This window comes from Calypte anna, chromosome 3 (assembly GCF_003957555.1).
Source record: "Calypte anna isolate BGI_N300 chromosome 3, bCalAnn1_v1.p, whole genome shotgun sequence".
Lineage (NCBI taxonomy): Eukaryota > Metazoa > Chordata > Aves > Apodiformes > Trochilidae > Calypte > Calypte anna.
Window position 1 is genome coordinate 57461453 of NC_044246.1, and position 26700 is coordinate 57488152.

General features: G+C 40.4%; 1 protein-coding gene across 1 annotated transcript; it reads left to right on the forward strand.

The window, feature by feature from the left end:
• Positions 1 to 1463: 1463 nt before the first annotated feature.
• LOC103528680 (p53 apoptosis effector related to PMP-22) lies at positions 1464 to 16166 on the forward strand. Its single transcript, XM_008494052.2, has 3 exons — positions 1464 to 1770; positions 15399 to 15542; positions 15801 to 16166. Exons 1-3 carry the CDS (start codon positions 1560 to 1562, stop codon positions 16013 to 16015), a joined length of 570 nt encoding a protein of 189 aa, XP_008492274.1. The 5' UTR covers positions 1464 to 1559; the 3' UTR covers positions 16016 to 16166.
• Positions 16167 to 26700: the final 10534 nt, after the last annotated feature.

Sequence of the window (26700 nt, forward strand, 5' to 3'; positions counted from 1 at the left end):
TGCAGGGGGGGTTGGAAGTAGATGGACTTTAAGGTCTCTTACAAACCTATGATGCTATGACTTCTCAACCCATAAGGAAACAGCCTGCACTGACTGGAGAGAGGCAAAACAGCTACACCACTACTAGCCTACACCAGGCAAATAAGCTAGCTCTGATTAAAGATAAGGCAGGGTGTTGCATTAACCCGTTCAAGCTACTTTCATGACAGAGCTGCTACCTTTTCAAGGTGCTGCAGCTCATTACTATGGATGTCCCAGTATGGGTCTATGCAGGCTCAGTGCCCGTACAGTGTAAAAATTCTATGTGCATTATTAATTTATTTTATTTAGTCCATTATTGAACTGTGACTATTAACCCAGCAAGCTGCTGTGGAGTTTGCAGCGCAGTATGGGTGTCACATTTCACCATGAAAGCTGCAGTGCAGTAGCAGATCTCTGTGAGTGATTAAAGTCCGTACTTGGATGCAGACCCCTCTGACAAACTCCACCATGAGAGCAAAGGGTACCGTGCATGCTCTGTGCTTAACTATATTTCACAGAAACAGTTTCAGTCTGCAAGGGGTGCAACTGCTTCCAGATGTGGACATGTCCGAGTCTACATCTGGGTTGCAGCTCGTGTTAGTTCAAAGGGTGAATGCAACAAACTGGGCTGACAGACAGAAACCTCTGCCCACACTCATCTGATGGCCTCTCAGTACATGGCAAGATGATGTTTCATCACTACATTTCTCTCACAGCACACTGCAAACAGGCTCTGACAGGCCCTGGGCGGTGTACCTACAGCAGGGCCATGCGCTGAGTATGTTTGTCAGGCACAGACAAATCCAAGTTTTTGTTCCCCCACTAAAGCTATACTCAGACAATACTATGTTTTTAATGATAAATCTTGTTTATTTTCCCCTGCAGCTATGCCCCACAAGCAGGAGAGAGGGCAGTCATACATTCTTTATTGCCTTGTTTTTATAGCAGCTCGAGGAATTTATTTTTTTTTTTACTTTAGATAATAAGGTGTATTTTTGTTTAAATATAGTCCTAGAAAAGAAGCTTCCAGCCTCCAGGTGGCAAGTTTCAGAAGCAACCACTCTCTAAATGCAAATGGTTTCCTGGCGTGTCTTCAGTATTCCTCTGCCATAAAGCAAATCCCTTAGGAGATAGAAAGGTGTCAACACAGCTGTGAGATGCTGCTGCTCATGGGGAGTGGTAGGAAGGAAAGCGTTAAATGCCGAGGGTGAGCAGCACCGATTCATTACCTAGTCAGCAGGGCAGAGAGGATCCCACAGGTAAACCCAGCCTCAAAGCTTCTCCCCAGTTCAACTGGTTATTGCTCAGTGGCAGCTCTTACTCATCTGAATTTAGGTGGAGCTCCCTCCCTCCTTTCTTCCCTCCCTTCTTCCCTCCCTGCCTGCTGCGTTCCTCCTGATTAAAAAGCTTTTCTCAAACATCTGCACAAAGGCCAGCAGGTACCAGCACTCCCTTCCCAGAAGCTTGGCAGAAGCACCCTTTGGGTCAGTGGCAGAGACGGCAGCCCGCATCCCACCGGCCTTCTCCTGCCCTGGAAGATGGTGAAGTACGGCCTCAACTACACACGGTGCCGATGGATCCTACCCCTGCTCCTGGGCATAGGAGTCATATTTGGTATCATTGCACTGGCAGGCAGGGGCTGGCTGGAGTCTCAGACCTTGCCCTACGTGCACCAAGCATCGCTATGGGAAAGCTGCAGGAGGCTTGAGCAGGGTGGGGACTGGAGCTGCGAGTCCCTGATGGGTTATGGTAAGTGTCTGCGAGGGTGCTGGGGAGCGGTCTCGGAAGCAGTGGGTCATGTTTCTGAGCTCATCTTCCCTCAGCTCACCTAACTGTGTTGCCTGATGTCTGGCATTTATATATGGAGTTATGGGCAATAGGGGCTGTCACAGATACATATCAAGGCTTTTGACTAACAGGATGAAGAAGAAAAATGCTTTCCCCCCGGTGCAGAAAGAAACCTGGTTGCTTTAGATGATGGATTGCATGCTAATGCTCACAGTAATGTACCAGTGCAGAAAATATTACAGCGTTTAAGGTTTTCTTCCTCTCTTAGAAGAAGCTAGTAAGCCCTTCTCAGCAATCACTGTTTCCCAAAACTCAACAGCTACTGTTGATCAAAAGTCGAGACAGCAAGTTACGTAGATAACCCTGGCATTAATGTGATAAGCCAGTCCTGAGTGCCAGCAAGAAACGGGGAGGTAAAAATGTAAGATGGTAGAAAGATATTCCCAGGGAGTGTCAAGCTGCAGAATGCTGCCCTGAAACTGCTCTGCTAGGTGGGTCGTGTGAAAGAGTCTCTGTGATTGTGAAAGAAAGCTTTAAAAGATGAAAAGATTTCTTGTTTGCACTAAGTTTTGGTTAAGTATGGTATTAAACATGTTGACCCAGGTACAACCTTCAACCTGAAAAGATGTAAACCGCTGCATCTGGGAGAACAGGCTAAGAGAAGGATCATTCTATGGATTATAGGGTCCCTGTTCCCATTTTTTCTGTTGTTGTTTTGTTTTTTCTCACTTTCTTTTCCCCTATATATTTGCTATTGGCCAGTCAGAAAAAAATTGTTGTGAGTGATGGGCTGTTAGCCTGATCCAGGAAGAAAGTTCAATCATTCTTACATGCGCTCATTCAAATTAAAAACAATGTTTTCTCTAAGGCTCAGAACCTCAGCTGCTCTTGCTAAAACTGAGCATACAAACACTTGCAGAAGCAGTCGCTGGGATCCCTAATTATAGCTTTTCAGAATTGGTCCTTAGAGTTTACCGTCTATGGTCAAACTCTACCTTCTATGCACAAAATCCAGTTGTAATGAGTTAGGAGGCCTCTGTGAGTGCAGAGCTACAGCACAAGCTCCATTGGGCATCATGCCCAGCCCTGCCATCAGAGTTGCTGTGCCAGCTGTGTGGCTGAGCACTGATCAAGCCAGTTTGATGCCTCTGGCGAACGGTGCTGAAGAGCTGGAGAAAGACCACGGTGCTTAGCAACAGGCTTAGGGGTTCTTTCCAACCCTGAGTTTTCATGGAAGTGAGCCCTCCTCCTGATCTCCAAGTTTGGCCCCACCTGTGCCATAAATGTCAGCTTTAACTGAACAGAAAATATTTAATTTCTCCTCGAATCTCTTGTTAATACAAGAGAAGTTTCACCTTGCTTCCAACTTCTACACAGTAACTTGGCATTTCACCAAGTGACAGTGGATTATACTGCCAGGTTTTTGTCTCTCAAGATGATGCCATCCCAATGCAGATCTCAGCTGGTGCAGGGGTGGGCTACTCCTGACCCATAAAAGGGTGAAACTCATGCCATTGTCCTGATTCTTTCCTGTCCCTTCAGACACCTTGTCTCTAGAGGTGGGATCTGTCCAGATCCAGTCTTGTTCTACAGTTTTCCTATGATTCTCTCCTTGCTCAGCTAGTGTGGGGTTGAAATTTTTCTTCTGGAGCTGCTGCCTTTCCTCACACAGGATTCAGGTGCCTGATGCTGGGCTTGGATTTCATCCAAAAGACCAGGCCACGAGACAGCATCCAGGTCTTATGCTCAGCCTGATTCTACCTCCCTCAGTGCTGAAACATAGGGTTTTAATAATTCTGGGATTACATTTATCCACACTGCTCCAGAAGGGTCATAGTAAACAAGCACTCAGCATCATGTTCTGTGGGATGTTTCACTTTGTCTTGTGCCAAGCTAAACACAGTGCTCAATAAACAAAGTCTAATTAGCACATTTTCCTGAGCAGAGAGACAAAAGGTGTGATGTAAACAGAAAGGACAGAAGTGGTTTACATCTTTCCTGAGATGAACTCTTTCTCTTCCCTCTCTGTTCCACAGTTCCTGCCTCCTTTCCTCTGGGCTTTACTCTCAGCTTCCCTCTCTAATTTGCCACAGGCTGGGTAGGTTCTGAAATTTGGTCTTCCTGCAGGGATGATTTCACTGCCATACCTGATACGCATGTGTACCCAGCAGCTGCCAACGAATATTCTCAAAGGGATTTGTACAGTGTAGCTATCTTAATCCACTGCAGATGTCTTCATCCTGTTGTAATTAGACATAATGATAACATTCTTGCAAGTTCTTCAATATAATGTGTGAATTCAAATTAAATTATCCACCTGCGGTATCTGTAATTCCTCCTGAATTCCTCTTGAAGCAGAGGCTCTTTGGCTTAATGTATGCATATACACAGACAGAAGACAAAAAGACATCACTGAGATCAGTCAGTTTGAAGGGAGGGTTGAATGATTCATTGGTTGCACCAGTGGAGTTTGGGGTCTCTGAATAGCTTAAGCTGACACAATTCAAAACTTCACAGGGAAGACAAGATGCCTGTACAATTTATTTTGGAAAGCCAGGAGAATAACTCCACCAGTAAGTTATCTTCTGTGGACACATCTACCCACCCTATGCAGTTTATGAACTCTATACAAAGTGAGCATATGAAGAGTTTATATACCCTATTATTTTTTATATTTTATAAACCCTATTATTTTCCCTATTTATTATTAGATCTTCTGCTTTAGCCATATGACACTTATCTAGACTTTACCAGAAATCTTTTTCTGTCAAGCATATTCAGCTCTAAAAACAGAGCTTTCTAGGAAAATCTATCTCATGCATTAGGACATTTTCTAGAAGTGAAGAGAATCCAGTATGAGGAATTGAGAGAAGCAAACTGGTAGTTCTGTAATTTTCTGGCACTTGGAACAAATAAATGTCTCAATCTGATAACATGCGTGAACCTTTACAGAGACTAAAACATTTTGGGCAGATAATGACCACAATATGGAATGGATCTGGTTGGACATGGCTCAGCTTGCAAATAAAAACCAGAGATTAAATCCTGTTGGGAAGCTAACATAGCATTTTTTTGTTCTTCTTGATTTTTGGCCATATATCCTCTCTTGAACAAGTTGTGTTTCACAGACCATAGACACCTGTGTAATTTATTCTACTGCAGGCTTTGAAGATGCTCAAATGTGTGGGTTTGGTTGGGGAAAATAGATGATTTTATTTTATGAGTCTTAATGTGATACACACTAGGACGAAAATCTCCTGGCTACACTTGCCTGATCTTATGTTCCACCTGGCTCTGCAGCTCTTCAACATGCAAATGATGCCATCAAAATAACTACAAGCTTAAAGCTCTAAATCTAGAGGTTGGCTGATCTGCATGGTGCAGAGATCCTGGGGGAGGAAAATCCCATGCCCAAAAAGGCATTTCCACATGACAAGTGTAATCCAGATCTTCAGTTATTTTCACATCATAGTATTCCACTACATCCTTTTCCAAGTGTGTGTGGAGGGTTCCATAGTTGTGGAGATTGCTGGAGGGATGAATGATATTTCCATCTGAAAAGGGCACTTTTCTTCACATTGTCTTCCAAACAACTAAGAGGTAACTGTGTTCTAGCTAATTCCATTTTTATTTTAGTCCATGAATATTAATGCAATACTGCAAAATAGGATTACTAGTATCATAGCAAACAAAAAATACTTCAAATGTGGCAGCAGATGAATATGTCTACAGGATACATGTAAGATGGGAATGCTGCAAAAGACAGTATCCTCTTGAGGAAAGAAATATTCTGCTTTAGTCTCATAAGAACCCCATTGATAAGTTGATTTTTCCCCAGTTTTGCCTATATCAGGATCTTTGGTCTGGGAAATCTTTGCTATGCTGAAGCATCATTTACTGTTCTGAAGGAATGACAGAATAGAAATCACTTGATAAAATTCCCCAGCAAAAGTAACAACGGTGAGGTACATGGTGTGGTCAGGGTCAGTCCTGGACCTCTCTTGGTAGGTATGCTGCACCTACCACTGGCTGCACAACTCTCCTTCTGGAAATCTTGAACAAATTAGTGACACATCACATCCACGGTACAGAATAGACCAGACACAAATTTTCCGTGTTGCCACACTGCCTATGTAAAACTGTTTTGCTTTCCCCCGCATTTACATCACATTTGATAGCCAGCACCTAATCTTAGGAATGGGGAAGCCCTCACTTGCCTCAAGTGCCCTGAGCAGAGTGATGCAGGGATATTTCCAGAGGGATGGGTTGGGAGACAGCCCCTCTCAGCAGGGCCTGGGAGGAGAAGCAGCCTGTCTGGTGGCTCTTTGGCATCCCAGGGTATCTGATGTAGGAACAGAAATGAGGCAAACAAGTAGCTGTGCTTTTGAAGCAGGGACCAGCCCCTATTGCAGGCTTCCCCTGAAGTCAAGGTTCTGCACCTAAAGGCTTTCAGAATTTGGTAACATTCAAATAGATTTGGGAAAGTGTCCTTGAAGATTTTTTTTTTTTTTTAACACTTCCATATGGCTTCTCACTGACAGCTTGCATTGTTCCAAACAACCTTCAGTGAGTCTTGTAATGCTGTGTTTCTTCTTCATCAAAAAGGCTGAGGAGGTCTCTGACCAGTCCAAGGGAGCCTGTGTGGAGAACGCAGGATGGAGCCCAGATAATGCTCTGTGCATTGCCTGGGTTACAGGGCAAATCTTGACTCCTTTGACAGAGAGTGAACTGAAAATGAAAGCTTTTTGTTGTTGCATTGTAGTGTGGGACAGTTATATTTATGTATGGTGATTGCCAGTGGTTTTAATGACAGTGTATAGAGAAGCACTTAATTTCCTAAGTCATCCATCTCTGAAAAGTGTTACATGACCTGGGACTAACCAGTGAAAAACAAGATTATAACATTAGTTACTAAATAATGTATACTTTTCAAGCATTAGTAAAACTTAGAATGACAGAAAATACAGGCTTAATTAAATGAATGTATGTCACAACAACAGTATATTTAAGGAACTCTGATGCAAGAAAGAAATAACAAATTTGATTTTTCCCCTTGTAGGACACATTATGTTGTTACTGACAAGTTTTAAGAGGAGGGAATCAAGCCCAAAGCATTTAATTACCATGGCAATTTTTATTCCTTATGCTTTCCCTTGTAATTTTAGGGTTTTCTTTTATACACCCTTTTATTTTAGGGTGTCCTTCTATACATTTAGTCACAAATCCATTTATTCAGTCTCTTTTCTTAATAATAATAATTTCTTAATAATAATTATGCTCATTAGAAATTAACTCTACTGAGAGCAATTGCAGATGGCATCCTGCTGTGTGTTAGCCATCCTCACTTCAATAATTACAGATAAATTTGGTGGAAAAATAGCAGTTGTGTGGAGGGTTCTCATCTCCTCATCTTGAAATATTATCTGCGGGTATTGAGGACTTCATGAAGATCCTCAACATTTTGTATTGTCAGGACCTTACATCCTTGAAGAGGATACCATTCACTCACACAGTTAGATCTCTGCTGAAAATGTATGGAAATTTATGGCTGAATTCTCATTTCCCTTAACCTCATCTCTTCCTCTTGTTTATTGAGGTAATCTGATACACCAGGGCTATAATAACCTGTCCATATCTGGAATGATGATAAGGGCTGTAAGACAGATTTTTAATTTTACCATACGATTAAACAAGTCAGATTATTAAGCAGGAAAGCAGTTAAGCAGGAAAAGAAAGCAACCAAGCCACCTCTCAAAACATTTTTTTTTTTTACAGTTCCATATTACTTCTCACTGACAGCTTGTATTGTTCTAAACAACCTTTAGTGAGTCTTGTAATGCTGTGTTTCTTCTTCATCAAGCAGCGTTACAAGATTTCTAATCGGTCAAAAATTCCCAGGAGCTCAAGTGGTTGTGGAGTGATGATGGCAGCCTATGTCTCAGAGGTTTCTGGCTTCCTTTTACTGGTACTAAATAACACTTCAGATCACACACAGTCCTCCTGAAGTACTACTCTGCAAATGAACACATCTAATGTCACATATTATAGTGTGCCTATATGTACACTGTGTCTAAATCAGGCTACCAATGTAGGAAGCCTCTGTGCAGTTCATTGACAACTCCATCAGTAATGGAGCAGCAAGTGATAAAGACCTTGAAGTCGCATTGTAAAAGCTGTTTCATTCACAAGAACAGTAAGTGGAGCTTATGATGTAGTTTACAAACACATTTTGCAAATGGTAAAATCCTACTTCAAACAGAAGGTTAGATCCAGATTCACAGCTGCTGTCTGTAAGGAAAAAACTCCCTAGTGCAAAAGGTGACTTTTAGCAAGGTTTCAGAACAAGATTTGCCCACAGCATAGAAATTGCAGGTTAACAGTGAGAACAATACATGCTACATATGGAAAAAAAATGTAAATTCAGGTTCTTCATCCTCCAATTGCCCTGCAAAAATAAAACTTAAAAAGAGACTTTTGGAAAGGTTCCAAAACTCTGCTGTTTTGATTTGATGTCCGACTTCATACCCTATGTTGTCATGGAAGTGGATTCTGTTTAATTCCCATGAAGTATTTTAACCCACCTGTAACTCAGGGGTAGTTAGGAAGAAGGAACATATTGCTGCTCTGATTAATTGAGCTTAAGTATTTGTACTGATTAATCAATACCTGACCTGTTTTATTTACATGACCTTCCCAACTCCCATATATACATGCAAGTGTAAGTAACCCTGCTTTAGTTTAAAATAAGTGGGAAAAATATAGGAGAAAAGAATGTTATAGCATTGAAGTACATAAAACTGAGCTTTAATCTCAAGATATTCTCAATGTATTCAACTGCTTCTGAAGATAATGTGAGATAGGGGTACTCCCTAACTCTCTCATGAGCAAAGCTTTAATTTTGGTGCACTACATGTACATTATTTTAATAGCTAACTTACTCCCTTGGTGCTCCCTTTGATGATGGCTCTACACCCTCTGCCACGTCTACCTCCATAATGCTAAGTAAGCAACAAGGAGCAGCCTTTATTAATACAAGATTTGCAGAAGGCAGCTTCTAAGTCAAGCTGGCACATGCCTGGGCTTATGATGAGATGAATCTGAACCACTCCTTCAAGAAGTAACTGCACCTCCCCTCAAAATGAAGTCTAAATAGGTTCTAAGATGAATTGCTTACCTCAGTAAGAGATTTGCAGAAGTAAATCCTTGGTTGCAGGTTTTACCTCTATATGTTTGTAAATAAAGTCAGTGGTGGTGAATTAATAGGCTTTTGCTTTAAAGAAAGTTAAAAGTTCGCCAAACCAAACTAAGCTATCACCTTAGCACTAAACTATGGCCAAGGCCATATTGTTGGTAAAGAAATGACTGCTTTCTGCTAATGCATACAGTGTTTTCCTGATAGGTAATCAGTCCATAAGGTTCTTTTCCTTACTGCTGTCATCTAAAATAATATAAAATGGAAGTCCTAATTCTTTCTCACTTATGTGGGACCATTTTTGCAATGACATTTTCTTGTTGTTTACCTATATAGGTCATTCTCTGCTTCCATGATTGTCTTAAGAAGTGGAAAGCTAAAAGCTGGTTTCTGCTCACATAAAATTAGGCTAAACTTTATAGGAATATACTCTGTTATGAAATGAGAAATTCATACAATCTGCCAGTGAATTCTAAAGAAGTAATGGTAGGGGAAAAAAGAATGGAGTTACCAAACAGGATGCCAAACACAAGGACCAAAAATTTCTTATTACACTCCAAATGATACTAGCTCACACACACAAAATACCCCCCCAGAAACAAAAAAACCCACAAAACAAACAAACAAACAAACAAGAACAACAAAAAAAGCCAATCAAAGAAAAACAAAGTATTGGCTTCCCAAGGGAAAGATGTTCAGAGAAAACATTTGCTTTAAGAATGATCCAAATGCAATGTAGAAACTCAGAGAATAATACACACCCAATCACACCTTTGATTTTTCCCCTCATTTTATAGTGTTCATAAATTATCCATGAGTAACATGATTTTCTTCATCTGCATAGCTTTCCTTTGAAATTATTTTCAGTCACTAGCTTTTAGTCTGCATATACAGTTTATTCATGAGGCTGTTTTTCATAGTTTCTGATTTGTCTTGACTGTGTACATGCACAATGGTATTTCAGTGTCAGTTCATGTGAGCAGCAAACACTTGCACTTGTTTTCAAAAAAAAAAAAAGCACAGAAATTTCCTGTAGTTGACATGTTACAGAGCTGTGATCTCCAGAAGATGGGATTTTGCACTGTCCAGTGTTGCACAGGTAACATGGGGAATTCAGAGACCTGCATGACAGTGCCTTGCATGTATACCAACAACTCATAAGCTCATAAATTGAGATGTGGACAAATGAATTGGATGGGCCATCTTAAGATTTGAGCCATGGGGAACATATGTTCTTCTGCAGACATGCTCACTTCCACATGGAAACTTTCTCGAGGAAAACAAACCAAAATGAAATGCATAAAACCTGGCTAAAGCAGTTCCTTTTCAAAGCATACGCTCTGCAGAGTTCACCACACCCTGATGAAGAGCTGCAGGTTGGGAAACCTACGTGAGTTCTGCTTTGTTTCCAAAATAATGCTCTTTCCCTTTAATCAGAGAGGTGTAAAACAGGTTGAGCTCTGCAAACTCAGCCTGGAAACATTCTCATTACGTACAATACAGGGATGAATCATCACCAGGGCAGATTTTAGTTCCTGTAAGAATTGTTTTTCAAGACTGGAGGTCAAGCTGCAAGATTTGTGTTTCTTTCCCTCGGTGGTATGAAGGAAAACAGAGCAAAATATTAGTCTGCTACATTTTATTCCCCCCTCCTCCCTGTTTCTTTTGAATTAAAATTGTCCTTCCTAGAATTGCTGCACAATTCACTGCAGTGGCTGATGTGTTAAAATGATCAGTCAGCAAGAACCTTGAAAATAATTGTTGGTGCTTGCAAACTGTCAATGAGCATTTTTATATTCTTTCCAGTGCCAGTTGTGTAAAATTTGGAGAAATATGTTCTTATTGATTAGACCAGGAATACTTCTGAACTCTTGGGCTGCTTTCATAAAATATCACCCAAAGAGATTTGGTAGTTCATGTGGTTTGAGGGCACCAGATCAAGAACGACATGAGGGTGTCACTGTAAATGTTTTCCCATGTTTTAAACTCTATACACCAGAAACAGAAATTTGTATTTGTCATGGGGAAGTAGATGGCACATGCTATTTTCAAGGTACAACAGCTCTCTTCTCAAGGCATGACAGCTCTTTCTTGAAGGCACTGCTTAGAGCATGAAACATAGCGGGGAAAGACTATCTAGGCTCAACTTACTGCTGAGCAAGGAAGTTTATTTCCTTATGTGTGAAACACAAGGAGCGTTCACATTTTTGCAAACTGGGAAATGCATGAAGGAGTAAAATCAGGAATCACAGAATCATAGAATGGTTTGGGTTGGAAGGGACCTTAATGATTATCTAGTTCCAACCCTTCTTCCATGGGCAGGAACACCTTTCACCAGACCAGGTTGCTCCAAGCCCCATCCAACCTGGCCTTGAACACTTCCAGGGAGGGGCAGCCACAACTTTCCTGGGCAATCTGTGTCAGTGTCTCACCACTCTCACACCGAAGAATTTCTTCCTAATGTTTAATCTAAATTTCTTTCAGATTGAAACTGTTACCCTTTGTCCTTTAACTACACACCCCTGTAAAAAGTCCCTTCCCAGCTTTCCTGTAGGAAGACAGGAAACCAAAGACATTATTGATACTGGGTCTCTAAAGAAGTCCATCAGCTTCCATATGGCTGCAGTTAGCACTAGGGTATTCAGAATGTGTCTAGGTGGTACAATACAAGACACAGTCATGCTACCTCTAAACTCTGTTAAATTTAATAGCAGAATAATAATAAAGCTACTTTATTATCGTGCACTGTCTCAGCTAATTATCTCACTGGTAAGATAAGCTCTGGTCTCTAAATTAGCTCAGACATCTCCTCACACAGCAGGGAGTTTAGAAGGGAGGCACTTATTTTCATTTTCCAGCAGTCACACATTACTGCATTCCAGGGTAGCCTGGACTCTCACAAATTTCTGTACAAATCACTTTAACTAGAAGTGCTGTCCTCCCTCTGCTTGAGATAGGCATGAAAACATGGGTTCCTTTTCCCTGTTTTGGGGAAAAAAGGCCTTGTTTCAAGATTAAATTGCTCAGTAAATTGCTAGCTAGAAGGAGTTTTCTCAAAAGTGGACACACCATTCTTTTCATAGTGCTCATTTGTGTACTTTCAGCTGATGGAGGAGCTGAAAAAAGGAGAAATAGAACTGACATGAAATTGTTACAGGATCATTCTGGTATTCAATGGCATTCTCACATAAACACTCTTTCTTTTTTTTTTTTTTTTTTTTTTCCTGATGAACATGATTTAACTCTTAAACAACCAAAAGCATCACAAAGATTTTGAGGGATCCTCACAAATAGCTGAATATTTTCACAGACTCAGCCTGATACCCTATAACCTGCTGCTCCCTCTGTTTCTATTTTTGATTTTTCTGAGAGGTGGGCTAGATCCTTTCAGCTTTTAACTGTATGCTCTCGAGTCAAATCTACTTGGCATTAGTGTTATACCCATGATTATTCTTAGGTCTGGATTCACATTTTTTAGAAAAAAGCTTTGCTGTTAGAAAAATTATTTACACTTTCTTCATGTTAAGGTAAAAAAACCCAAACAAACAACAAAATACTCCACAAAGCAGTAACAGCAGATAGGGGAATATTTGGGACCAGATTAGTCACTCACTTGCCAGTTTTCTCTGACCACTTTAGTTCTTCTAATGCTGTCATTTTAATAGAATTCTGAGTATTATTCTGAGTTATATTGGTAAAGATGCTAAGCTACTCTACTACTACTGACTGGCACAAGTCAAAATAGTATCTCAGGTATAAACAGTCACAGTTATTCCTACTCATACCTTTTGCTACCTTTTACCCCAGACAGGTAAGATGTTTGCACACCATGAGCTTAGGCTACTGGTAACATACTTTTTGCAAAGGTCAGCTCAAGTCAGGGTACTGTACCTCAGAAAAACCCCACAGGAACTCTTCCATATAATCCTATTGCCTTACTTGGAGCCATGTATTGGTTTCCTTACAATGCTGAGTTGTTTTTTTTCTCTTCTATAGAAGTGAGAGTCAGAGGATTGGCTGTTAGGTTGTATTAAGCAATGCCTCCTAAGGTTGTAAGCATCCTGCCACAAGCATGTTTATTCTTGCCATGGAGCTGATGCCCATGGGGCTGGGTGTGCACCCAGTCTGCTTTCATATAGTCACAGCATTTTTTACTCTACTTTAGGAAAAACACCTGGAAAATCCTGCTGGAGGAGGGAGATGGTGGCATGGGCAAGGTGTCACCACACATGGCCATGGCCAGCAGGCCACTTGGGCTCCCCTGAGTAGCCAGCCCAGGAGATGCTCCCACCTCAGGGAACAGTGCTATGCCATAGCTCCTCTTTGGAAGCAAGGCTCAGCTCTGACAGATCATTTGCTGCCCACAGCAGTGCCAGTGCCAGTGCTAGTGTCTGAGATGACCTCCCAGATCTTGGGGTGCATCAGCACTCCCCAGGTGGGCAGCTGTGTTCTGATGTTGCTATGGGAGGGGACAACCCTTTGCCTAGGAGTTTTTCACCTAACCACAACCAGTTTCCACCTAACAGAAAACCATCATCTCCAGATGTCCTTGTCATTTTAATCTTCTGCCAGAAGTTAGAACACTGGTATCCAAAAGCAGGGAGGTCACTGCTGCTGGGCAATTTCTCTTACGGCCAGCTGTCCCTTTTTTTGCTGTTTTACAGGGGTGTCTGAGAGCATGGGATCAAGAGCACCCTCAACAGGGTAAACTGAGGTTTTTCAAGATATTTCTCTTCCTGGAAGTTTCCTTCCACACTCTGCTTGGGATTCTGCCCTCTCACCTGTGTCTCCACATTGCATACTCTACTATATGTGTGCTATATAGAGGCCTTCAAGTCTCTTCCCAAGAGAAGAGATTGGGCTAAAATACTGGGCCAGAAGCTGAGATGCTGGCACATCTTTGCTCTCCTTTTGAGTCTTCCCAGGTACTGCTTGTTTACAGGAAAAATAATACAATTGAAAAGCCCTATGAGCAGACAGAAACCTTTTGGCACAAGGAGGGAAAAGGACATGGCATGTAACTTGAAAATGTAGTGCAGCAGGCAGTATGAGATGATCAGTGGTCATTGGTAGGGGAAGGTATGGTGAAAAGCAAACAAAATGGGAAACTGGTTTTGATGGACTGATGGGAAGAAAAATAGAGCTGGAAAATCCTGATCCATTTTTCTAGTTTAGTAGGAGAAGTGGTGTGGGACTGATGGAAAAGAAGTTGAGGAGTGTCATTCAGCAGTAGGGACAGGACTGTGGCTTTCATGCCTACTCAACACTAGCCAGGGAGGAAGTGGGACACTTTGCATTTTATTACTTGCAAGCCTCAAGCAAAAAAACTGTCGAATCAGAAGTCTTCACTTACTCAGTTTCATTGGGAACTTGTACTGCACTGTGTTTATTTTGATTTGTAATTATTATCAGGGTTGTTTGGGCTGTGATCATTTTTGAGCACTGCTGCTACACACATGGGTAGAAGCTGACACTTTGCAAACAAATGGTGTAGGCGGGGGAGAGAAGTCTAGAGGTGCTCAGCAGGTTTAAACTGTGTATTCCATGCATACATACACAATGTAGTAAGTGTCAAAGTGGGGTCTTTATATTCAGAAGTGGAGACACTTTGGTCTCTTTGAACAGTAGTTGTCCCACAAAACTTAAACTATTGAATTAATACCTTTTTCAGTTGTTACGCCAACACACTGTGCTTAGATCTGATATATTATACCATAAAGTAATCTAATTTGAAAATGGAACCATTATTATCCTGAACAGGCTTTTCAAAATGAAACGGTTCTGACTTGGGATCAAAAACAAAGGTCAAATTCCCCTTCAAAACATATTCAGAATCTTTAGCTCCATTTAGGATACAGAGCTAAACAAAGGCTGAAAAAGGCACAAACCACTGAATATTGACATTTATGGACTATTGCCTTACCTTTAATTTAAATGTCAGGGTGGTAGCACTTGTTTAAACACTTTTTTAAAAGGAAGAATTCAGTAAGTTTCAGAGATAGTCTGATTTTCATTGTCCATGCAAAATGCTGCTGTATTTACGGTATCTGCTCAGGCAAAAACATCTTGCTATGGAATAAGAGTGCTAATCCTTTACATTCCATCTCTACAGTAATTTTAATCTCAATTTTAAGTTGTTAAATATAAAGCAGAAACCTGCACACAAGCCCCATTACATTTTATACATTTGGCATTTTTATGTGTTCTGCACTTAGTGAATGATTTCTTGTGGAAATGTAATTTCATCTACGAGAGGAGAGAAAGCTCCTGTACTTTCCTTATGGGAGCTGACTCTCTTTTCACATTTGTTTAAAATTATCCTTTTATTGTAAACCAGAGAAAAATACTTCAAGGGATTGTTTTGTTCCTTTCTAATGCATCTCCCTTCTGATTTCAGCTTGGGGAAGAGCTGCTGCTGCCACATACTTGGTTGGCTTTTTACTTCTAGTCATCTGTTTTGCTCTGGCCATCATAGCATTTGCCATTGACACACTCCGGTTCAACTTCATACGAGGGATTGGAGGCTTGCTGTTTGTTGCTGGTAAGGCAGAATATAAAGTCAAGTTTAGTTGGTGAATGTATAATACTAGAACTGAAATATCCCTCAGCTGATTCTGTACTCTGATCTTTGCCAATGTGCAATTGAATGCTCAATGAGAAATAATCTAAATTCTGTCATAGCAGTGGATCCATCTTAGGATGTTCTTAAACATGGGTGGGTTTAGCTACAGGCACTATGGAGGCAGGAAGCATGATGAGTGTAAGCTTAAACGTGCTTTGTTTTATCCTCTTTCTTCAGCTGTGTTCTCCATCATGGGCCTGGTGATTTATCCAGTAAAGTTCTCAAGTGAAATTGAAATGACAGGAATCAATATGTTCAGCTGGGCCTATGGATTTGGCTGGACCACTGCCATTATGGAAATATGCTTGGGATTCTTCTTCTGCTGCCTTCCTAACTATGAAGACCAGATTTTGGGTAATGTGAAGCCCACATATTTTTACTCTTCCCCATAAGCACCAGGAAAAAATGCATTCATATTTCAGATACATATGACAGACCAGTGACATTTTCCAGGATATTGTTATTGGATGTTAGTAGACAAGGCTGGAAACTTTTCAAATGTATGTAGAAAAACGGTACTGACATTCTGCAATAAAGTTATCTGCTCTGTTTTGGACCTTCACATCTGATGTGGGTTGGTTAGATAAAGTCTAAACATTAAACCCCTTTGTATTTCCTCATTCATTCTTGTGAGTGGGGTGTATGTGCATTCCATTGCCTGTTAAATACATTCCTATTTCTAGTTAAACTCAAAAAAGCTGAACCTGCCAATAAACAAAACAACATATATCATCTTCCTGAAGGAAAAGAGATTACAAAAAGCCCCTTTTGTAAGTACCATTTTTAACCTGAAGATTTTGTACATATTTCAAGTAGCCCAGCATCCACTGACAGACAAAATAGTAGATTAGTCAGCCAGCACTTGATAGTTTTGCTTCCATTTTTCATTCATTCACTTAAGCCATAGGGGCAGGGTAACAAAAGGACAAGAGGAAGCCCCCTGCTAAAGCCAAGCATTGTGACTTTTACCCATCCATGTGGAATGTAAGTATTTAGTTATAAATATTTGTAAGAGTAAAGCAAGGACCATCAGGAAACCCTTAAAGATCCTGGCATGCTGTTGCTGGGCCAGCACAGAGCAGGCAGAGACAGCAGGATTTGAAACCACCCCTGCAACTCACAGACCTGGTTTGAGGAGACTTCTGGTGTGGCTTTCTTCATGGGCATCTGCCCCTTTTAATCATTGTATCAAAATCTGTGGCTTAAAAGAGCTCTATTATACTCATCTAGTGGGGTTTTTTTTCCATCATAAAAGAGTCAGGAAGAATATAAGCAGAGGTATGATGCCTTTATACGTCAAGAATAGACCTGGAGAAGTGTCAATATAGGTATCAAACACTTATTAAAGGGCTCCTTTTATATTTGTTTGTTGTTTGGGAGTGTTTTAAAAGTGGAAAGTATATACTGCCATATGTAAGTATGCAATGCATAATAGCCTTGACCATCTTATACTTAGGGTCTCATAGAGAAAACCACATAAAGATCATAGAACATCTTTCAGTATCTTATTCTCCACAGTGCTTCAAGCCTGGGTACACTGTAAGAAATGCAATATGCTGAGCAGGTTTCTGCCTTGTTAATCCCAGCTTTATAAAGTCCTGTTTCTTAAGTGAAAAAATAGATGCTTCTGCTATTGGAAAAAGAAGTCTTATTGAAATCTGTGGCTACAGAGGATTATTAGTTGTAAAACATCTTCAGTTTTGTAAGTATTTATGTAAATTTTGCTGCCAAAGGTTTGTTACTGCAAAGAATGAAAGAGAGAAATTTTTGTAGTAAAAGCTCTGGGTAGCTAAAATTAATAAAGGCACACAATTTAACCATAGCATTTTGTTCTATTTTGTTTTGGTTTGTTTTTTAAAACAATTGACTCCATTCACTTTTATGGAGTGACTTTTAACTTTGTTCAATAAAGACGAGAGGTGCATGAGATGAATGAGGAGAGGATATGCAACAAGGAATAGTTAGACAAGAACTTGCAAATACATTAAGATATTTCCTAGTTAGGCAGAAATTAAAATGCAATAGAGTTGAAAAGCAATAAATTTGCATAAATGACTTGCAAATCTTCATGCAATGTTATCTGCTCAGAAAAAAAATATGATAAACCTTTTCATTATGCTTATTATACCTAATAAATGACTGTATCTATGTATTGTTTCAAAAACGAGTCTTCTCTTCTCAGGCAACACCTTGAAGCACCTGGCTGAATTTTCATAGATGAGAATAATTTGCAAATCTAGCATCACCACAGTTTGTATTATTCTTCAGTCCTGTTCTGGCTCTCCTGAGGCCTTGGTCACAAGTGATTGGGAGTATCAGATTTGCTCTCTTTCCTCATGGGCTGTGTGTAGCCAAGTAACTATAAGTCCAGGTTCTGTGCTATAGTGTGTAGCAGCTCATTTTAGCATGAAGGGAAAGGAAGCCACTATGGTTCCACTCAATGTTTTTGCTCCAATGGATGTGGCAATCCCTTGAGGAAGCAAAAGGGAACTTGAGCAACCACAGGTTGTATTTACAGTTTCTTTAACATTAGCTGGAGACTGACCCAACATCTGGAGGTGAGGAAAGGTGCACAAAACAAGGCTTAGGTGTGTGGCTCCAACCTTGATGAGCAAGCTGAACATAATTAAAAGGCAAAGAAAATCTCCAGCCAGAGATCCACCCCCTTCCTTGCTCCTTTCCCTTGCTACTCTCAGCAGCTTCACCACTGCCTCCTCCTTCTTTTTTGTCCTTCTCCCCTTCCTTCTTATCCTCCCTAAAGGCTACAGAGCAGTGTCAGGGCTGGTGGATGTGACTCTGCGGATCACAGCCCCTGTCCCCATTCCTCACAGCCACCTTCTGGGGAGGGAGGAGGAGAGAAGCAGCTTTGCTGACCACAGCACAGAGATTGGCAACCCTAGATTGGTTCCTTGCCCCAGGCTGCTACAGGGAAAAGCTTTCTTTAAAAAAAGGGAGAAGGTTGGGTGGGTATCCAACAAGCAGAAGTACCACAGGGGCTAGAGCCCCAGTGCCTGTCTTCAGGGTAGTTTACTTCCGATTCTGCCAAGCTATTTTAGCACAGATCCCTTAAAAACACATCCGAAGCTGTAGGGCAAAAAAAACCCAATGAGAAATGTAAAACAGTTGTAGAGATCCCAGTACTGTTTTCTATGACTGCTGCAACAAGGAAGTACAACAAAAGCCATGTGCAAAATGCAATCTCTTCTGACAGAAAAGGAATCTGAATCCAGAAGCAGAGGATGTGCCTCATCTAGATTATTAACTCGCTAGCTAGATAGTCAGTTAGCTAGGTTAGCAACTAAATTATTAAAGTAGTTTACAACCAAGACAAGTAGATTATGAACTAACCAATTTTTTAGATTATTTTCAGATAAGTCAGCATCAGAAAGTTTGGATTTTCAATCAAAGGAGAAATTAGAGGAAGATAAGCCACCCCTTTAGCTCTGCATTTCTGTTTGCCAGGGTTCTTGCTCCACTAAGAGCAGCACAATAAAAGATTTCAAGTTTCATTGTGCCCAATGGCAGGGCTGTAGCACTGGGAGATCAAGAGAGAACAAGTGTCTGCAAGACTTGGCTTTCAAGAACATTAAGTCTGCTAGAACAACAGAAGTAAAGACCTGACTGCCAAAGGCATTGCTGCTGTTCCTCTCTAATTAAAGCATTAGGGAAACATCCTCCAACAAATACATTTTATCTAATACAACTGTGCTAATGAAAAGAAAAGGAAAGGAAAAACTGTGCTGAAACCAAGTGGAATGTCAAACATTCAGGTACAAAATGAAGCAAAAGAAATAATGAAGACTTTATACTGGTAAGTTAATATGTTCAATTGAATTTCTGGTGTTTCTGAGAGAGCTTGTATAACATGCAGCCATCTTGATCTTTTCAAATTTCTCTGCAAATATCTCTGCATGTCTCTATACATATTTTCAGGCAGCAGCCTGAAAGAACAAAAGACCAGCCTGGTCTTAAAACACAGTCCACTAAATCAATAATTAAAATGTAATCTAGTTTGCAACTGTATTAAAGTTGTGCATATTTTGTTGTAAGAACTAATGCTATGACCCCATTGACATAACTTGCAAAACATTTATTGATTTTCTTGTGGCTGACATTTCATCCTTGAAATGCAAATCCTTTTTTCACATGTGCTCAGAATCATTAGTATCCCTATGGGATGCTCCATCGATTTCAGCAGCTCTGTTTGCTTCTGGAGTAAGACACTAGCCCAAATGAGGTTAGAAACAGGAGTCACAGCAGATAGGATCATCCTCAGAAAAAAAATGACAATGTGTGTATTATTAGTTATAGTTTAAAAACATTTTGTCAGAAACACAACATGGTTGCAGTAAAATGTTCATTGTTCCTTTTGACACATGTGAGTTGTACAACACTCACACAGTTATTATTACTGTTGTTATTACTTCTTATAATTCAATTTCTTGGAACACTTCCTTGCACATTTCTGTATTCAGAGGATTCTGAGTGGTCTGAAGAAGACTAGATTTAAGAAAAGAATGAAACAATCAGCTTTGTAATAAGGTAGGGCAAAACTGTCTCATTTATACACTCTGTTGGAAAGTGAGAATCAAACCATCTTGCTAGAAGGACAGTGAACTGAGCAACCAAGGAGTTAATTCTGAGTCATATTGGAAATTCAGAGCTGAGAATTGAAGCACTACTATATCAATAATTATAGGGAAAGAGAAGTTACACAAATCTTCCCTTGTTTTCCTTTCTGTCAAAATGTCACTTTTGCTAGAAGTTTTGGGTTGAAGAAAAAAAATATTACCCAGGTGCAGCTGTATAATAATCTCTTGGCCTAAATTTTACTTGCAAAGTTCTTCAGTACTAAGTGCCAAAAGCAGCTGGGTAACCTTAAGGTTGCATATGGTTTAGCACTGGATTTAGTGGAGTTAGGTTAATGGATGGGCTCAGTCTCAAAGGTCTTTTCCAACCAAAGTTATTCTATGATTCTAAACATATATGTACTTTGTATCACCAATTAGTCTATAGTTGACCTCAATGTGAGTAGAAGTGCACCAGTTATGTAAAACACACTTGGTTTTGCATGTTATTTCCAGATTTTCATTCTTTTTTTTCCTCACATATGGAAATTTTCTCACTTCTGTAGAACATTTCTGCTTCTTTGTAAACTGTCCCAATTTTACCACACCCTGTCCTGACAAGCACACCCATGCTTGCCACACTCATATCTGAAGCATATACACAGTATTAATAAAACTAGGCTTATATCCCTTAACTGTCCCTCTTTGCTTCTTAAGTTATGAGGATTTGAAGGTACAATAGCTTGCTGACATTAGGCAAACTACAAGAATGGGAGATTTTCACAGGCTGCTTTAGGATTAACCCTCAAAAGAAGAAAGAAACAAGAACTTTAGTGCAAAAATGGTATCGCAAAACTTACTTGCAGTTCTGACAGCAAAATATTTTGGGATGACTAGCAGAGAAATTACCTTTGCAGCTCCCCCTGTACTTATGAGCATGCACACTCTGCTGCCTTGCAGTTGCCCACTAATATCACCATATCTTCTGGGAACTTGTTTCTGAGTCCTCCATTACATAGAGCAGCCCTTTACCTCTGCCTCTTAGAGTGTCCAGGGAAGGGAGTTTGGGGAAAGCCCGAAGGACTCATTTGGCCCCTCTGGGATGTGGCTGGTTGTGATAATCAGCTGGTTATTCACCTGGGCAGAAAATTTCCCTCAGTTTCAACCCAGAGTCCCAAATAAGTTACTGGAAAGTTGAAACTGCCACTCTGAAAAAGAGTTTCGAGACTTGTCAACTCCTGCTTAGACTAGGACAGAAAAATATTCTTGTAAAATGAAGGAAAAAATCAATGTCTCAAGATTTACAACCTTCCTTAAGATACTCCCATGTATAATACACAGCAAATGGAGAGAACAGACACACCTATTTATCTTCATCATTGTTAGGCTTGGTGTTTTGACACCAAGAAATACTCTTTGGTTTAGTAATAGGAGGATGAGTACAAAGAGCTGAAACTTTGCACTTTGCCCTGAGTGACAGCTCAGATAAGGACCTCCTGAGTCACTGAGTGCTGTCCCTGGCTATCAGAGAAAATTTCTTCCCACCTTGTTCATTATCTGATCCCAGCTCTGCTTTGCCACCCATCTCCTGTAGGAGGCTGATCTGAAATACTATCTCGGAGTCAGCCTCAATTTCCATCCAGCAGATATCACTAGCCAGAAAACAAGTGTACATCTTTCTGGCACTGCCTATAGCAGTACCCAGACCTCAACCTGGGGCAGTATCATTAGCTCTAAGGTTTCCTCCAGCACAACTTCTTTGAACTGGAAAAACTTCAAGGGTTGGACTCGATGATCTCTGAGGTCCCTTCCAACCCAGCCAATTCTATGAACTTGCATTTTGTCAGCTCCCTGTTCCCTTCAACACATCCTTCCCCAAGCAGCAAACTGCCTTCCAAATATGTGTTCCCGTCCTGACTCCTGCCTCACTTCCCACAGCTACCACTCTGGATAATTACTGCCACCCTCAGTAATGCCCTGGGCATCCTTCAGGTCCCTCCTTCCCTTTGCCCAGCCTGGAGCACACTTATTCTGAGCTGGCCATGCAGCAGGCAGATAGGGAGCACTCCTCACACTGTCCCTGTGTGGGCCAGAGGACAGACTTGCTCAGCTCATGTGTGCTTAAATAGCATCAAGGCTGAGCATGAGGGAGCACTTAACCAAAAAAAAAAAAAAAAAGGGTAAGCGGGGTGAGAGCAAACTTCTTCAGCTCTCTATGTGCACAGCTAAGACAAAACAGGATACAACTGCTTAGTAGAACACTTTTTTCCATGGTGGACTTGAAATAACAAGTTCTTCCTTCACCTCCTAAGGGCAATTGGGAATTATGAGGCTTGCAGGAATGAGTTCTTCAAATATTCCAAGAAAGTGGGAGGGTTTCTATTCCACATATGTTTCCATCTCTTCCTAGCAAAGTAACTTAAAGATTGCTTGGGAACCTGCAACTGGAGTGTAGCTAACATGAAGCTATCAAACCAAAATTGCTTGAAGATGGCTTCAGGCATCATGGTGGGTTATTACTTCCCAAATATAACATTAATTTACACAGAAAGTTACTTAGATCACACACTGAATGTTTTGGGAAAGGATGCTTTGTTCCAATGTATTAAATATTGCTACAGGTGGGGTACTACAGGTGGGATAATTGCAATTACAGGTGGAGTAATATTGGACATGAGGATTGACATTCAGCAACCTCATGTCATCAGAAAACCTCCCATCTGAGTTTTTTTTTATTTGTAGCTTACTATGTAAAAAGATCAAGATTGTTGGTATTAAGTGTTCCTAAATGATTGATTCCTTAGGCAAACTTAATACCAAACATCTTGATTTTTTTTACACAGTAAAAATTGGTTTCTTTTTATTTGGCTATTTTTGTGAACCCCATCCCACATTAAAATATTATTTTAGCTTCCTTTTCCACTATATTTTTTCCCAGATTTTGGAATAATAGAATTTTAAAATTAAGTATTTAAATTTTATTTCCAAAGGAGGCAGGTATGTCATCTAGGCTATTTCATTTTTATTTCATAGTGCATTAAAATACTCACAAATGACAAATCTGAGAGTTTTAAGTCCAGCTGATATCTGATCTACTTTTTAGTGAATACGCTGTTTGCCCCAGCACTGCTCTTTAGTTCTGCTCCTTTGCTATTGAAAGCAGTAGTACAGCTAATGTAAAGCTAATGCAATCTAAAGAGATCCTTTCTTTCAAGTCACTAGTGATAACATACAAGCCAGGAGATGCAGAGAAAGGATGGCTTTGTGTGTTATCAGATGAGAGACTGCAGAAGGGCCAAGTTAGAGGTGACTGGGCTTGTACCTGGGCTCCTCCTCACTTACTTGCCTGGTTTTGAGAGTCCCTGCCAAGTCAAACACAAACATAAAGACATGTTGACAGCCTGTGAAAAGCATTCTGAAGGCAGGGAGGCACTGCAGACTAATTCCAAGTAATTACAGTCCTGCTGCTGTATGCTCTTGCCGCTAAGGATGTGATCTCTGCTTCACTGCAGCTCTACAGATGTTTTAGTTTCCTTCCATTAGAAAGCTTCATTTGGTCTGTGTTAATAAGGTGAAGCTGTAGGCTGATGTAGCAATAAAACAACTGAATCAACTAGCTTGCAGAAAAGGTGTTTGAAAATGTCTGAGTGTTCCCCTCACAGGGCTTCAATCCTATGAGCAAAAAAAGAGAATCGTTACCCTTCAAATACCAAGTCCTATCGGGTTTTGGTATTGCCAGAATACTGGATAGATGCAAATACCAAGGATATAGAATATCTATTTATATGAAAATTAAGCTCAGCATGAAACTGTTGATCTGGATAGGAAAGCCCCTTCCAGGTTTGGGGCAGCTGGCACCCTTCTACTGTCACAACAGATTAAGAAATACACTGCACAGTCCCAAGGAGCTGAATCTGCAGAAAACCCTAGGCCGAGACGCTGGTGATGAGACATTCAGTATCTGTTCTTGGCCAGAAAATGCCCCTCGGGCTAGGGCTGGGCTGCTCCACACCTCCTCAGCAAAGGCAGGAGGTACCAGTCATCTCACCCTTGGTGCTAGGGAGCTGCTCTCCTGTGATTGCTGGAGGGCAGTGAGACAGCTGGCAGAGAAGCCACCAGAGCACTGAAATTAAAGTTACAAGATGCTTTCTCAAGGCAGTGCTGGGACATAGCATGGTGCTTTATAATTATGTTTTAGGAGCCTCCACCCTTTCGCCCTAATTCCCTATTTACTGTTGTACCCTTCCTAATAGCAATTGCAAAAAACCTGCACACAAAGGGAGGAGGCCAAAAAGGACCATTCTGTGTAGGTCAGTAGCAGGCTGCAATCTGGAGAAATTGCTTAATGTCAACACCGCCAGCTTCTCAGCCCTGATGCCTAATTAATTTTCTCTTGTAGACTCATTGATGGTATTTTTCAAGGTACAGGGAAAAACAGCCAAAAAGTGAAATGGAAATATGGTGGGGATGGAAAGAAGGGGGAAACTGGCATGAGGCAGCAAGGCACTGGGATGCAGACTCTGCAGCCTTGATGATTTCTCTCTTGCCAGACAACTGTAACTTGTCTAAAACAAAATGTTAGGCTAAATGTGTCACCAAGGGTTGTTTTCCTAACTGTGTCTGGATGGTAGACTGTCTTCTCCAGAAGGACTCCTCTGCTTACCCCTGCTTTATCCTAGATGACACAGAATTACACAGAAAAACCAATGCTCTTTCAACCAATGATCTTTCAGAAGGTGGAACATCAAAACTATACAACTAATGGTATTTTAAAATATTTTCTTGTTGTAGTTTTGTGAACTGTTTCATAGGTTTCATGAGCCATGCTTGTTTATACATAGATTTTGACATTGCTCACAAATCCTGGTTCAAATTCTATGTGTATAAGACCCATATCTCATCCTCAAAAAGTTTGACAGTTGAAATTCCCTGGTGGCTTTAAATGAGCAGTAAACTGCTCCAAATGCCAGATGGCACAGATGAAACCAGGATTTATGATGGAGTCCAGCAGCAGCTATTTTAATCAGGAAGAAAGTTTTCAGTAATTGCTGAAAATGCTCTGGTTTACCATTTCTGAGTAGGTACCTACTGGGTTGGGTATGTTTCTTGGTTGGTAGGTTGCAACCATGAAGTTCCCTTGGACATTAGTTGTCCATTGCACAGATCCTCCTCTGATGCTTTTTCCTCCCCTTTGCTGGCTGATGGAAGAACTCTGCAGCCATCCAACTCTTTTCATGTGGCTATGAATTAAGGAAAGACCATAACCTCATGAGGGTAATTTAAAGCAACACCTTTGCACATCATTATGATAGTAATTGGGTATCTCCAAGAGGATGTGAAAAGGATGTTTCTCTCTTCATCTGTGAAATAAAGAATTTCCTTTAAACTTAATAGTCCTTGTTCTAACACCTGTGAATAACAGGATGTATTACTAGCAACTGATAGAATTTATATCATTAGACATTTATGGATTTATCCTGAACCCTTTAACAGTCTGTTTCTGTTTCACCACAATTTTCTCATTTGATTTTGCATCTAGTAAGAGCCCGGGTGGACATTAAAATGGAAATTGTGGAAGATTTTCATGTAGAAAGCTTTTCTGCTGGGAAAAACCCAGTTTCGATTTAAAAAAAAAATCAAAGCAATTCTTATGACGAGCTTGGTTTAATAAAAGACTTTCCCTAAAAAAATTATTAGAACAGACTGTAACACTTTATTTGCAGACTTAGGCACTTCATTTTGATACTTTTTTTTATTCATGCTAAACAACAAAAGCAGTTTTATTACATGCAACATGCATTTTTTATCTTATTTAAACAAAAGGACCTTAACCTTATGAAAATAAATTTAGTAAATCCTCAGTTTACTGAGGATTTTAAAATACTTTTTCTTTAGTTTTTTTCATGTGTGTCACAACAGGTCAAAATATCAAAATATTAGAATGCAAATTGCAGAAAAGAAATTTCTTCATTGACCACTGTCAGTAAACAGAATTTTTTGGGATGAATCCTATGACAGCCTTGATTCAGGTGAAATGATTGGGACCAGTGATATTAACCAGAAGTTATTTTTCATTAATGAACATCTTTACAGGAAAAAAAAAAAAAAGGTTTGAGTAGATGTGGAAAAGAGAAATATTCCTGCAGTTAGATGCAATGAAAGGAAAAGATAGAAGAAATATCCATTTTTGTAGGAATGGTGAGTGTCCTGTCCACTTGAAGAGAAGGTATCAAACCTCAAGCTCTGTAGTTGGAGCTCCAGCCTATTTGGCTGGGTCAGATGCTGCCTTAGAGTGAATTCATGTTCAAAGTGACACCACAGCACTGGCTGCATTGCTGGCCTGAAGCCATCAAGAACATGGCACATTGGTCTCCTTAGTCTTGCCTGAAGAAGAATCCTGGGACAAGAGTGCAGGGGAAGCCACTGGACCTGGAGAAAAACATGAACAAGAACCTTGCCTCTTTCTTCACAACAGGAGAAGTTGCAACACCACCATCAGTTTATGACCA

Excerpts from the sequence above, each read along its gene's own strand:
- LOC103528680 (XM_008494052.2), top strand. The coding sequence starts at position 1,560 with ATGGTGAAGTACGGCCTCAACTACACACGGTGCCGATGGATCCTACCC. Across the intron at positions 1,771-15,398 it reads CGAGTCCCTGATGGGTTATG|CTTGGGGAAGAGCTGCTGCT; the intron begins GTAAGTGTCTGC and ends TTCTGATTTCAG. Across the intron at positions 15,543-15,800 it reads AGGCTTGCTGTTTGTTGCTG|CTGTGTTCTCCATCATGGGC; the intron begins GTAAGGCAGAAT and ends CTCTTTCTTCAG.